This window comes from Ahaetulla prasina, chromosome 5 (genome assembly GCF_028640845.1).
Source record: "Ahaetulla prasina isolate Xishuangbanna chromosome 5, ASM2864084v1, whole genome shotgun sequence".
NCBI classification, from domain to species: Eukaryota; Metazoa; Chordata; class Lepidosauria; order Squamata; family Colubridae; genus Ahaetulla; species Ahaetulla prasina.
The window spans coordinates 110801198-110815842 of record NC_080543.1 but is presented as its reverse complement, the minus strand read 5'-3'; the positions used below and the strand labels follow the sequence as shown (position 1 = coordinate 110815842).

At 42.3% G+C, this 14645-nt stretch overlaps 1 protein-coding gene across 4 annotated transcripts in view; it reads left to right on the top strand.

The window, feature by feature from the left end:
- The window catches only part of GPC6 (glypican 6), a 1109412-nt gene that overhangs the window by 795643 nt on the left and 299124 nt on the right, over positions 1-14645 (top strand). For all 4 annotated transcript variants that reach the window (XM_058185205.1, XM_058185204.1, XM_058185203.1 and 1 more), the window contains one exon: positions 11511-11676. In XM_058185205.1, coding sequence (XP_058041188.1) covers positions 11511-11676 — 166 coding nt within the window. The remainder of the gene's footprint in view (positions 1-11510; positions 11677-14645) is intronic.

Genomic DNA, 14645 nt, shown 5'->3' with positions numbered 1-14645 from the left:
TATGGGCAAATGTGACTGAATGATCTCTCTCGGTATTTGTTTGCTGTCTTATTTTTTCAAAGACGTGGGAAAAATAGAGGTCACTTTTGCAGAACAAAATATGATGTTTAGCTCAGGGATCCCCAACAGAGATATTCACCAGGTTCTGATCAGTTCTGGAGAACCGGTAGCAGAAATTTTGAGTAGTTTGGAGAACTGGTAAATACTACCTCTGACTGGCCCCTCCCCCATCCATTCTCTTCCTCCCGAGTCCCAGCTGATCGGGACGAAATGGGGATTTTGCAATACCCTTCCCCTGGAGTGGGGAGGGAATGGAGATTTTACAGTATCTTTCCCCTGCCATGCCCATCAAGCCACGCACACCAAGCTATGCCATGCAACGCCCACCAAGCCATGCATACAGAACCAGTAGTAAAAAAAATTGAATCCCACCACTGATCGCCAACCCCCAGTCTGTGGATCGGCACTCGTCCATGGCATGCCAGAAACCGAGACTTGCAAACAAGCGAAGCCTATTCACAGGATGCAGGCAGCACACGAAACCACGCCGCCTCCAGTCCATGGAAAAACCTCTCTCCACAGAACTGGTCCCTGGTTGGGGCCACTGGGTTAGCTCATTATACAATCGTGTGTGTGTGTGTGTGTGTGTGTGTGTGTGTGTGTGTGTGTGTGTTGGCAACTACTAAAGACAATGGTCCTGGGATAAAAGGCATATTGCCTGCTTTGCTGCTGTTTCTAGGAAAAAAATACTCGTTCATGCTGGTGCTTAGAAATACAATCTTTGGTAGCCATATATTTTTTATCTTGTTGTGTTGATACTTTGATTTCATTTTTTCTAACTTAGCTTACTAACTTAGCTTACTATGGCATCAATGCTGTACCTTTGCATGCTACTGGGGTAAAGATGGCAATTATGGCAATTATGGCAATATTGTCTGGTAATTTGAGGAATTAAATTTTGTTTGATCCTACTTAGAATAGAATAGAATATAATTTTTTTATTGGCAAGTGTGATTGGACACACAAGGAATTTGTCTTGGTGCATATGCTCTCAGTGTACATAAAAGAAAAGATGCCTTCATCAAGGTACAACACTTACAACACAATGATAGTCATAGGGTACAAATTTAACACTTAATGATACAACACTTAATGATAGTCATAGGGTACAAATAAGCAATCAGGAAACAATCAATATCAATATCAATCGTAAGGATACAAGCAACAAAGTTACAGTCAAAAGTGGAAGGAGATGGGTGATGGGAACGATGAGAAGATTAATAGTAATGCAGATTTAGTGAATAGTTTGACAGTGTTGAGGGAATTATTTGTTTAGCAGAGTGATGGCGTTTGGGAAAAAACTGTTCTTGTGTCTAGTTGTTCTGGTGTGCAGTGCTCTGTAATGTCGTTTTGAGGATAGGAGTTGAAACATAGCATTTGACATTTGAATCAGAAGGGGGCACATATCACCTGGCAGGGAGTTTGCTACTTCCAGTCCCCTCTGATCGTCATTGCTTCACGAGAAAGAGGATTCCTTCCTTTGCAGAGCCCATAAAGCCTCTGAGCCTCAGTTCATGAGGCTGGGGCGGATGCTCTTTGACCAAAGGTCCATAACTAACAATTACAGGGAGATCCTGCCATCTGTTCAGAAGCCCGAAGAGCTCTTTTTGATAAGTTTGTTCTTGGGTATATCACCTTTCTCTATTTCTTTCCTCTCTCCACTCTGCATTCTTTTATTCTCTGCCAGATGTTTTGCGACTACAGGTCGTCCTTGACTTACGGCCACCATTGAGCCCCAAATTTCCATTGCTAAGCAAGACAGTTAAGTGAGCTTTGTCCCATTTTATGATTTTTCTTGCCGCGCTTGTTTAGTGGATCACTGCAGTTGTTAAGTTGGTTAACACGGTTGTTAAGTGAATCTGACGTCCCCATTGTCTTCGTTAGTGAGAAGGTTGCAGAAAAGGTGATCATCTAACCCTGGAACACGGCAACTGTCATAAATACATGCCGGTTGCCAAGTGTCCAAATTTCGATCACATGACCATAGGATTATGCAATGGTCGTAAGTGGGGAAAACGGTCATAAATCAGTTTTTTCAGTGTCATTGTAACTTTGAATGGTTGGTAAATGAATGGTAAGTCCAGTAACATCTACATAGATACATAGCAATAGCACTTAGACTTATATACCGCTTCACAGTGCTTTACAGCCCTCGCTAAGTGGTTTACAGAGTCAGCATATTCCCCCCCGACAAACTGGGTCCTCGTTTTACCAACTTTGGAAAGATGGAAGGCTGAGTCAACCTCGAACCTGTCAGGATCAAACTGCTGGCAGTCGGCAGCCTGCAATATGAGATGAGGTGAGGTGAGGTGAGGTGAGGCTTTCTTGCAGAAATGCCAGCTTTATGGTAGCCTCTTGCTTTTCTTCTAGCAAGTGGCAGCTCTCTTGAGACTGTAGGAGGCTGTTTTTTTAACTTTGTTTGTGGATGACACAATGGCTCAGTGGTTAAGGCAATAGGCTTGTTGGCTGGAAAGCCGGCAGCCCAGGTTCGAGACCTGGGCACCACGCAGCAGGGTGAGTTCCCATCCTTGCCCCAGCTCCTGCCCACCTAGCAGTTCAAAAGCATGTAAATGCAAGTAGATAAATAGGTACCCCTTTGGTGGGAAGGCAACGATGCTCCATGCTGGACCCACGACCGTGGAAATGTCTTTGGACAACACTGGGTCAATGGCCTTTAAATGGAGATGAGCACCACGTCCTAAAGTCGGCAATGACTAGCAGAGTAAAATCTGCAGGGACTCCTTCAGCTTGTATCTTTATTTATTTATTTATTTATTAATCACATTTGTATACCGCCCTATCTCCCGAAGGACTCAGGGCGGTTCACAGGCAAATAAAAAACATATAAATACAGTTTAAAATAACAATTAAAAAACTTATTCTAAAAAGGCCGAATTGTTAAAATAATATAAATAATAAAACCCAATTAAAACCAATAAATTTAAAATCTAGCCCAGTCCTGCGCAGATAAATAAGTGTGTTTTAAGCTCGCGACGGAAGGTTCGGAGGTCCGGAAGTTGACGAAGTCCTGGGGGGAGTTCGTTCCAGAGGGTGGGAGCCCCCACAGAGAAGGCCCTTCCCCTGGGCGTCGCCAGACGACATTGCCTCGCTGACGGCACCCTGAGGAGTCCCTCTCTGTGAGAGCGCACGGGTCGGTGAGAGGTATTCGGTAGCAGTAGGCGGTCCCGTAAGTAACCCGGCCCTATGCCATTTGTTTGTGGAGTTTGTGCACCCTTCCTAAAAAAAACAAAAAAACAGAGCCTCCACAAACGAATAGAGCTTCCTTTAAAAAAGGCTGATGTATCTATTTTATTTTTATTTTTATTTAATTTTATTTTTATTATGATTTTTTTTTGTAACAATTGTATATATTCAACAGAGCCGTGACATTATTGTATATTTCAGATCTACCTTCCATATAATTTCTATATACATTATATACATCTAATCATCAATAGCCTTATATATATATTGTTTTCTATTTCTATTGATTGTCCATGTGTACCAATTTTCCCAGACCTCATAGTATTCTGAATCTTCTTTTTCTTGTAATTCTATGGTAAGCCTATCCATTTCTGCGCAATCATATACTTTTTGAATAATCAGACTCTCTGGTGGTATGTACCTATTTTAACAATTGTGGATGGAGTTATGTATTATCTGGAAGGTATTTTCTACCAACTTTCACTTAAATTATAGTTTGGGGTAAATTTTATTAAATGTTTTCTTAAGTGCCATTGTTGTAATGTCATCGCTTGTTTAAAATCTAGCATCCACTTTATTATACAGCCTTTTGCTTGTTCTGCCCTTACAGTATCTAATATAATAATAGTAATTACATCTCAATATATGGTCTTAGTTTCGTATAAGTGTTTCAAACCCAATCATTTGTCTTAAAAACCCTCCTTTTTTCTTGAGGTAACATTCTATTTGTTCCTCAATCTGTAAATACATCAGCCAAAGTAAATATTATTTGCCAAATAATTGTTGCTATGCCCTTAGTTTGTTTTTAAAGTCTGGATGCATCATACATAGTTATATTTTTTTCCAGAAGAAAAGATACTTGAGAGTGAAGCTAAAGGCAAGATTTCTGGATATATTATTGCTTTTGCGGATTTCCTTATTCTTATCGTGCTCTGTCTTTTATATCCTTTGAAGTTTTTAATCTTCTTTTGTGTCCCGATACCAGATAAAAAACTATAAAATCTATTGGCTAAATCAGGACCTTCTAATATTAACATTCTATTATTCAGGGATTCTACCCATTTGACTATCCATGTCAAACAGCTTACATGGTAATATATTCTAAAATCTGTAAGTGTGCCTCTTTCTTTTGAATCTCGAGATTTTTTTCTTTATTTTACTCTGGTTTTTTAACCTTTGCAAATACATTTGTTATCCGATTTTGCCAATCTTTTGCAAAAAAAATTTCTGGATGAAGATGAGTGCTATTTAAATTTTTATTTATATATACTGTGTGTGCATATATAAAATTTTATACTTATTTTAATAGTTGCAATTAATTCCAACAGTGAACATTTTAATTTTTTCAGCTTTCTAATTTTTAATGTTCGTTTTACATCCTGAGAATTCATCAAACCCTTTAATTGTTTTCATCAGAAGTAAATATTCTGAAGAGACCAGATCACAGAGACCAGTGTTGACAAACCTTTCACGTTCTCGCGTGCCGGCCCACGTGCCTGAAGTGACATGAAACTGTCCCATGCTGAATGTGCAGCCTCACTGGCTCCTGTCGCATTTGTGGGCTCAAATGCGCGTCGGCCAGCTGGCCGTTGTGCATGCAGTACCGGCGACCCTCGAAGTACAGCGATCCATCACGCATGCACACGACGCCAACCCGGAAGGCCGGGTGCCGGCTCGCGCATGCACAATGGACCCCCACACTTCCCGGGTCCCCCGGCACCGCACATGCGACGGCCAACTGGCCGGCGCGCGTTTGAGTGCAGGAACGCGACAAGGAGCCAGCAAGGCCACGCATTCGGCACGGGATGGTTTCGCGTGCCACTTCCAGCATGCGTGCCATAGGTTCGCCAACACTGACATAGACCAATCTCCTTATTACTGTTCATTATAAAATGTTTGCTACAATATTAGCTGAACACTTAAAGAAATATGTTCTGCAGGGGTGGGTTTCACTTACCTTTGTTACCTGTTCGCTCATGCGCACACCCCGTCTGCACATGCGCAGATCGTATTTGATGACATCTGGGCGGGTGGGCGGAGCCTCCCGTCGCCGCTGCTACTGGTTCACCCAAACCGGGGTGAACCAGTAGCAACCCACCACTGATGTTCTGGATATAATACACATGGATTAAACATGTTATATTGCCAAGACAAATATCTAGACTTATAAATGCAATAGAATATATCAGTTAAAAAAGGGAAGGAGCAGCAGTAATTTGGGGGTGTGTGTGAAGAAAACACTTTGTCAGTTTGGGATGGCCATTTCTCCTTGCAGCATTGACTAAAATAAATCCCAGAGAAGAATTTACAGCTTCAGTTAAAAACATATATCAACAGCAAACAGCAAATGTCATAGCCAGTGGGATATTTTCTTTGAAATTTTCAGTGAGTAAAAGTAAAAAAGAAAAAAAAATGTTCTATAGGTAGTCCTCGACATACGACCACAACTGAGCCCAGAATTTATGTTGCTAAGTGAGAAATTTCTACTTGTGAGTTTTGCCCCCTTTTACAACTTTTCTTGCCACAGTTGTTAAGTGAATCACTACATGTGTTAACTTAGTAACCTGGTTGTTGAGTGAATCTGGCTTCCCCATTGACTTTGCTTGTCAGAAGGTCACAAAAGATGATCACCTGACCCCACGATATTGCAACGGTCGTAAATGTGAATCAGTTGTCAAGCATCTGAATGTAAATCCCATGACCATGGGGATGCTGCAATTATCATAAGTGTGAAAAATGGTCATAAGTTAATTTTTTTCAGGACCATTGTAACTTCGAATGGTCACAAAATGAACTGTTGTAAGTCGAGGGCTACCTGTATTTTTCTCCTTTATTATTCGCATTTATTTTAAAAATATGAGCAGATAAGTTTTGGAAAGATAAACAAGTATCAGGCGTTAATAATCAAGGAAAATATAAATGAAAATACTACATGGAAGATGTAGTATTAACCATTGCGCAACCACAAAATACAACAAGGTAGCTGGTTAACTTACCACAGTATTGATTTTTTAAAATGTCAAAAACACAGTTGTACTGTCAACACCAATATTTGGTTTATTTGTTTCATTGCCCTGCAAGAGAGGAAAATGTATAGGCAACCAGTCATAAGACTTAATCAAAATTCAGTTGATTCACATGTGGCCTTTTAAAACCTATTTGTTTCCCCAAGTGTGTATAAATAAAAATATCAATGCAACTAATAAGGGCTTGTAAACATGGATATCACATTATTATGTTGGTTAGAGAACTATACTGGGGCACCATCTCTTTGATTGTGTTGTAGGTGGCCAAACTCTGATTGTAACAATTAAGGAATAGATGAAGTAACTTGGGTTTGGAATCCCCATATTCTTATTTATTTATTTGTCAAACACAACAATATATATAAGTATAAGCATGAAATAACCACACAAAATGAATACACCAAAGGGAACCTTAGGATAGGAATGGTAGTGTTGTGACTCCGGCTCCCGAGCCTGTCCTCATGGAGGAGGATGATTCAGAGAGTGAGGGAGAGGAGCCGACAAGACCTCCCTCTACAGGTCCCTCCTTTCTGGCAACGCCTCAGGTGCCAGCTGAAAGCCAGGAAGAAGGTGTGTCGGAGCACCCACTGTCAGAGGGTGAGGAAGATCAATCCTGGATTGATCCCAGACAGCACAGGAAGGAGAAGCGTGCGCAGCAAAGGAAGAGGTGTGGCAGACCCAGAGAGTGCTGAGCCACACCCCACAGGATATAAATGCAGGTGGAGTTGGTCTGTAGCCCCTGTGACAGACAAAACTGCAAAGCATGAACTTCGGATCAGTTGTTTTTGAGTTAAGGCCTGGACTGTGTGAAGGAATTATTCTGTGTACTCTTGGCTGCCCCGGCAATGACCTACGGACACATGGATTCCCGTCTCTGCCAAGCGATAAGGAACTTGGCAGGCATTTGAACTGTAGCTGCCAAGTCTTTTATCCACAAAGGCAATTCAGGTCATTTGTAGAATAAATGACTGTTAGACGCTCGCTCCTGCGCTCTTTGATGTGAGGTGGGGAGGGGGACAGAACAGGTAGGCACGCTTGTGTTCTTATGCACACCCCTTACAGACCTCTTAGGAATGGGGTGAGGTCAACAGTAGACAGTCTTAGGTTAAAGTTTTGGGGATTTTGGGATGAGACCACGGAGTCAGGTAGTGCATTCCAGGCATTAACAACTCTGTTACTGAAGTCATATTAGTCTTATATATTATATAAGTCATATATTAGTCTTATCTTGAAAGAATCATGCGGCAAATGTAACTTCCACTAAACTGAGGCAGCAAGTGAAGACAGGTGAAAATTGTGAAGGCCAAAGCTTTCTCAGGAAATTCGGAACAGAAGTAAACATTTATGTGAAGTTTGAAGTTTAAATGACAGAATGTCTGTCTAGGCAATTTCCGAGCTATTTTCCAGGGAAGAAAGAAAAACCAAAGGCAATCGGTTGCTGTGCAAATCCAAAAACAAAACTATAACTAACAAACTGAGATAAGCAATTGTCAGTAGGAAAAATTAACATTTTGACAAGCAGTGAGCAAATGTAATTTAAACAGGAGGAGGAAATAGCAACATTTTCTTTCTTTTTGTCTCGAAGATTATTTGCCAAATGGCATGTGTTTTTTTTCTAACATTTGCAAAACAGTGGACAGGTTTCTGCTAAGATAATTTGTCAAAGAAACATACAGACCATATGGAGCTGAAGGGATGATTGTGTAGGCCAACGAACACAAACCAAAATAAGTTGATATTGCCAGAAGAGGGGTCCTGGCTGATTTCTTTATGGAGCTTCAAACCATAAATGTAGATACAGCATTTAATATGCTCAACTATGATATATTTGCACTTTTTTCCTTTACAACGCCATATGTTAGATGGCAAAATTCAACATAGTTATAGCCAGTGGTGGGTTTCAAATTTTTTTACTACCGGTTCTGTGGGTGTGGCTTGGTGGGCATGGCATGGCTTGGTAGGTATGGCTTGATGGGCATGGCAGGGGAAGGATACTGTAAAATCTCCATTCCCACCCCACTCCAGGGGAAGATTACTGCAAAATCCCTGTTTCCTCCCAATCAGCTGGCACTTGGGAGGCAGAGAATAGATGCCAGTCAGAATTTTTACTACCGGTTCTCTGAACTACTTAAAATTTCCGCTACCGGTTCTCCAAAACTGGTCAGAACCTGCTGAAACCCACCTCTGATTATAGCACAATATAACACTAATTCAGAGGCGAAGAGGACCATGCACACCTACGTTAGGGATACTAGAGAGCAGCATGCCCTCCACTTTTCAAACAAAATTGACTGTATTTCTAAAACCTTCTTGGATCAGGATGGAGTGAGGGCAATCATGATTTATTGACAAAAATAATCTACCAATTGCATAGCAAGCAGAAATGCAAGGGATACACTTGTTTCTGTTCACATGGTTGAATAATGCATAATTTTATATGGCAGAAAGAATTTATGGGCGGAGAATCGGTAGAGTTAGGAGGTTAACTTTTCTAAGAATGTTTTCTCAACGTTACTGTTTATGTGAAAGGAAAACGAAGATAAACTTTATTTAGAAAATAACCTGGTGATTGGAAAGGCTAAGTTACTTAGGTCTGTTCTATCTACAGTTAAGATCCTGTTCTGTTCCTTAAGGAGAGAGAGTGAGTCAGGTAAGTATATGAACTGCACCTGTTAGGATAGAACAGGGATGAAATGTAAAATTTGTTATTACCGTTCTGTGGGCGTGGCTTAGTGGTGGAGTAATGTGACTGGGTGGACGTGGCCAACTTTTTATTTTATTTTTAAAAGCATTTTTTCTCTTTGACTGAAGAGGTTGTAAAAAAAATTCTTTTAAAAGCCTGTGATGATCAGGCAACTCAGCTGGGATCGCCAGAGGAAAAAAAGCTTTTAAAGGGTTCTGACAATCCCAGCTGAGCCGCGCGATCTTCAGGGGCTTTTTTTTTTTTACTTTTAAAAGCATTTTTTCGGCCAAAGAAAAAATGCTTTTAAAAGTAAAAAAAAACCCTCTGATGATCACGCGGTTCAGCTGGGGTGATGGGGGGGGCAGGGATTTTTGCTACCGGTTGTCTGAACCACCAGCTGCCATCGCTACCGGATCGGGTGATCCAGTCCAAACTGGGAGCATTTCACCCTGGGATAGAGGAGAAAAGAAGATTGAACTGAGAATGTAAGGAAGAGATGAAAGAGATTGACATGTAATGTACGAGCAAACAAAGTTAAGTCTGTTTGACAAGGAAAGGAGATAACTACTAACCAGCTTTCTGCTAACCATCTCTACATCTGTTGCTTCTTGGTGCATGTCAAGTTGAATTCTACCATTGATGGACAAAAATCTAATAATAACAACAGCAAAATCGCGCAGTATTTTTTTGACTCCTGATACCAAGCTTTAAATATCATAGATAACATTGGGGTGCTGGTCACTGCAACCTTAGGGGGTGGCCAGAAAACATTGGTGTCACAAGAAAATAGTATTAAAGATTAAGGTTCTTGCCATGAAGAACCAGTTGTGGTCATACAAACAGTCCTCAACTTACAACTGAGTGACCTTTCGAAAGGTCACATTTAGTGACCTTTTGAAGTTACAATGACACTGAAAAAAATGACATAATTTTTACACTTGTGACCGTTGCAGAATCTTCATGGTCATGTGACCAAAATCCAGATGCTTGGGAACTGACTCATATTTATGATGGTGGCAGTGTCCCAAAGTCAGGTGATCCCCTTTCATTACCTTCTGACAAGCAAAGTCAATAGGGAAGCCAGATTCACTTAACAACCATGTTATTAACTTAACAATCACAGTGATCCATTTAACGAATGTGGCAAAACTCACTTAACAAATTTCTCCTTTAGCAACAGAAATTTTTGGCTGAATTGTGGTCGTAAGTCAAGGACTACCTGTACTAGTGGAAAAATGAAGGTTGCCGGGTTTATTTAGTTTATCCGGACCTGTTGTGGCCCATCGGCGGCCAGCGAAGCCAGCAGCAGAGTCAGGTGAGAAGGAGGTTGAGTGGGAGCCTGGGCCAACTTCAGAGCCTTTGGAAGGCTCTGATAAGGAAACAGCATCAGAGACAGTGCCGGAGCCAGGGCCTTCCATCCTCCTTCCAGGTGGAGAGGCAGCTGGCTTCAGGGCCTGAGCTGAGTGAGGGGGAGGAACAGATGGGGCCCATCCCAGATGCGTGAATGCACAGAGAGGAAAGGAGAGGAGAGCATAGGAAAACAATAAGCCGGCTCTCAAGGAAAAGCAGGCGTGGACGCTGGCAGCCCCTCCCTGTCTGGGAAATAAATAGTAGGGTTTTGGGAGTGGCCGGTTGTCGCAGACAAACATTTGTTTTTAGGATACAGCAAGCCATTCAGATTTTTAGGCCAGAATCAGGTCTGTTGGGAGTAATTATGTTTGGTTTTTTGTTTATCCACATGAATAAAAGACTGTTCCTACCCCAGGGGTGTCAAACTCAATATCATTGAGTCAGGGATGAAATGCTCCCAGTTCTGACCGGATCTCGTGATCCGGTAGCGATTGTTGTTGGTGGTTCGGCGATCTGGTAGTGATGGCGGAGCAAAGCGCTGCCCACCCACCTGGGTGTCATTACTTCCTGGTTTTAACCAGGAAGTAATGTGTTTTTTAGCTTCTGTGCATGCACAGAAGGTCTGTGTGCACATGTGACATATGTGCACGAGCAAAGCAAGTGCACACGCATGGCGTGTGTACTTCCGAGCCGGTAAGGAAGGTAAATAGATTTCACCCCTGCATTGAGGGCTGCATCAAGGTTGTGTTTGACCTCGGGGGGGCCAAGTGAGTGTGGCCATGGTGGTGTGCCCAGCTCAACGTCCTGCAGTCCTGTGCCAGCAAAAATGGAGCCCAGGAGGCTGCACCCAGCCCTCCAGGGCTCCATTTTCATTGGCAGAGGGCTGCAAGAGGCCATTGCAGCCGAAAACGGAGCTCCGTTTTCGCTAGCAGAGGCACCGTGGTCTGGTCCTCCGCTGTTTCCAGGGTGACCCCACAGGCCAGATCTAAGCACCCAGTGGGCATATCCAACCTGCAGGCCTTGAGTTTGACACCTATGTCCTACCCTGTTTGAAAAGGGGTTTATTTTACTTGCGAGTAAGAGACTTATCACTACTTGCTAAGGCTGGGTCAGAACAGGATACAGATAGGAAATGGAGGCTACTTGTTTTACCTTTCAACTTTTTTTCCCCCCTTTCAACTCTGCAGGTGAGTCCCACCCCAGGATGTATCCGGGCATTAATGAAGATGCTGTACTGCCCTTATTGCCGAGGACTGCCCACTGTGAAACCTTGCAATAACTACTGCCTCAATGTAATGAAGGGCTGCCTTGCAAACCAAGCGGATCTGGATACCGAATGGAATCTCTTTGTAGGTAAGGATGGGGTGAACGCAGGGAGGTGAGCAAAGTAATCTGTCAAACTTTATGAGGAGTTCAAACAGCATTTGCCAAGCGGAAAATAGGACGTGTTGACAGAATGCCTTCATTCAGTTGTCATTCACATGCTTTGATCAAAGTCTCTGTGTGGCTCCACCTGGGAGCTATTTTCATGAAATCTTTCTTTGTGGGATGTTGAAGTCCGTAAGCAAAATTCTACTTGGTTGGTGTGAAGCATGCTAAAAGATGAAGGCTGCATTTCTGATTCCGTAGGAGACAGAGGGACACAGTAGCGGGAGGGGAGGAAGAGAGCGACAAAGACTAAATCCTATGTATTTCACATTAAATTTTCATGTTTGTCGGCCAGATGCAAGAATAAAGACTGCATATAGTCCTTCCGTCTTTGCCTAAATCCAGCGTGATTGCAAATTGGCGAAAAGCCATTATTGTGACAGGCAAAAACAAAAAAACTGATAAGGCAAATTTTTAAAATATTGGCTCCTTCCCAGCAAGGAAAAGAATGGATCTCGCTTCCATTTCAGACAGTTGCGTGATCTGCTGTAATTCACAGAACAATTTGGAAGGGCATCCCCAAATGATATGAAATTTCCCAATGATCCAAAGACCCTGGATGGGCTTCACTGCAGAGCAACAGAATGCAATCACAGTATGCCAAAAGATTTAAAAAGGAAGAAAAAGAATGCTATGAATGTGCCCTTCACTCGACTAGACACATCTCTATTCCTGACACATTTTTTTTTTTAAAAAACTACTTGTGAAGCAAAGTTTTCCATTCTAAAGAAATCTCAAATGGCTGAGCAGCTTTGATTAGTTTCCACTCCCTTTCAGGGACATAAATAAAAATTAATTCTCTTGAAGTATCTATCTAATCTTTTTTTCCCCTTTTTCTAGTAGCTTGAAATGAAATAAATATACAATAATAAGCAATGCAGCAGAAAGAAATACACACATACGCACAAGTACCAAAATATGTAGAACAGGAGAATTTGTTTAGTCTAGGAAAAAAAACCCCTAAGAATATGATCTTACATATTTAGGAATCATTGAAGGAGCAAAAAAAAGAAGTAAGAGAAACATTGATAATAATCAGGAAACAGAAAAATGAGAAAGAATAATGAGGAAACACAAAGAATACTTAGGACAATTAATATTTATAATGAGGATTTTACTGTATTTTTCAGAGTATAAGACACACTCCCCCCCCCAAAAAAAAGAGGGTGAAAATTTGGGTGCATCTTGTACGCCGAATGTAGCCAAAAATGTGAGTCACGGAGATGGTCTATGGCAGGGGTCCCCAAACTCGGCAGCTTTAAGACTTGTGGACTTCAACTCCCAGAATTCTCCAGCCAACTATGCTCCAGCCAGCTATGGAGCTATGCTGGTTGGAGAATTCTGGGAGTTCAAGTCCACAAGTCTTAAAGCTGCCAAGTTTGGGGACCTCTGGTCTATGGCAATTTTTGCAGCCTGGAACAGCTGGTTGGGGGTATTCCAGGAGGCCGATCCACCCGCCAATCAGCTGATCATGCTGAATCAGTCTACAATAATGTGCTGAAGTGACCTGGCTGTTCACTATTTGCTGCAAGGATTGTCAAAGTTTGCAGCAGCAAGTAAAACACAAGCAGAGGAGAGGAGTTTCAGTTTCAGTTATAGTTTCAGAGATTAGCACAGTAAGCAGCTTTGGAACAATTGACCTAAGCCACACCTAGGCTCCTTGCTGTCTCCTTCCTTGATGCTCACACAGCAAATACTGTTTCAGTTTCCAAACAGTCTCACACAGTGACAGGACGCTATCCAGATGAATACCAATGGATGCTGGTAGGCAGAGGCAGAATTTTTTTTTCTTATTTTCCTCCCCCAAAATTAAGGTGCATCTTATACTCCAGAGTGTCTTATACTCCAAAAATACAGTAATTATTTGATTTATGTTTTTTTAGGCCACCTGTCATTGAACTCTGTCAGCAATGCACATAACTTTTTTACATTCTCAGGTGTTCTCAGGTGAACCGTTTTGAACTTCCAATAAGTCAAGAATTTGCAGAGCAGTGTGTTCTCACTTCCAATTCCAATTATCATAGTTAAGCAAGGATTATCTATTCAGGTATTTCTCAATTTACAGCTGCAATTGAGCTCCAGATTTCTGTTTATTTATTTATTTATTTATTTATTCGTATTTGTATACCGCCCTATCTCCCGAAGGACTCAGGGCGGTTCACAGGCAAGTAAAAACATATATGTACAAATTAAGATAACCATTAAAAAACTTATTCTAAAAGCCAAATTATTAAAAAATAGTATAAATATTAAAACCAATTAAAACCACTATAAATTTAAAATCTAGTCCAGTCCTGCGCAGATGAATAAATGTGTTTTAAGCTCACGACGGAAGGTTCGGAGGTCCGGAAGTTGACGGAGTCCTGGGGGGAGTTCGTTCCAGAGGGTGGGAGCCCCCACAGAGAAGGCCCTTCCCCTGGGCGTCGCCAGACGACACTGCCTAGCTGACGGCACTCTGAGGAGTCCCTCTCTGTGAGAGCGCACGGGTCAGTGAGAGGTATTCGGTAGCAGTAGGCGGTCCCGTAAGTAACCCGGCCCTATGCCATGGAGCGCTTTAAAGGTGGTTACCAAAACCTTGAAGCGCACCCGGAAGGCCACAGGTAGCCAGTGCAGTCTGCGCAGGATAGGTGTCATACAGGAGCCACGAGGGGCTCCCTCTATCACCCGCGCAGCCACATTCTGAACTAACTGCAGTCTCCGGATGCCCTTCAAGGGGAGCCCCATGTAGAGAGCATTGCAGTAATCCAGGCGAGACGTCACGAGGGCGTGAGTGACCGTGCATAGGGCATCCCGGTCTAGAAAGGGGCGCAACTGGCGCACCAGGCGAACCTGGTAAAAAGCTCTCCTGGAGACGGCCGTCAAATGATCTTCAAAAGACAGCCGTTCATCCAGGA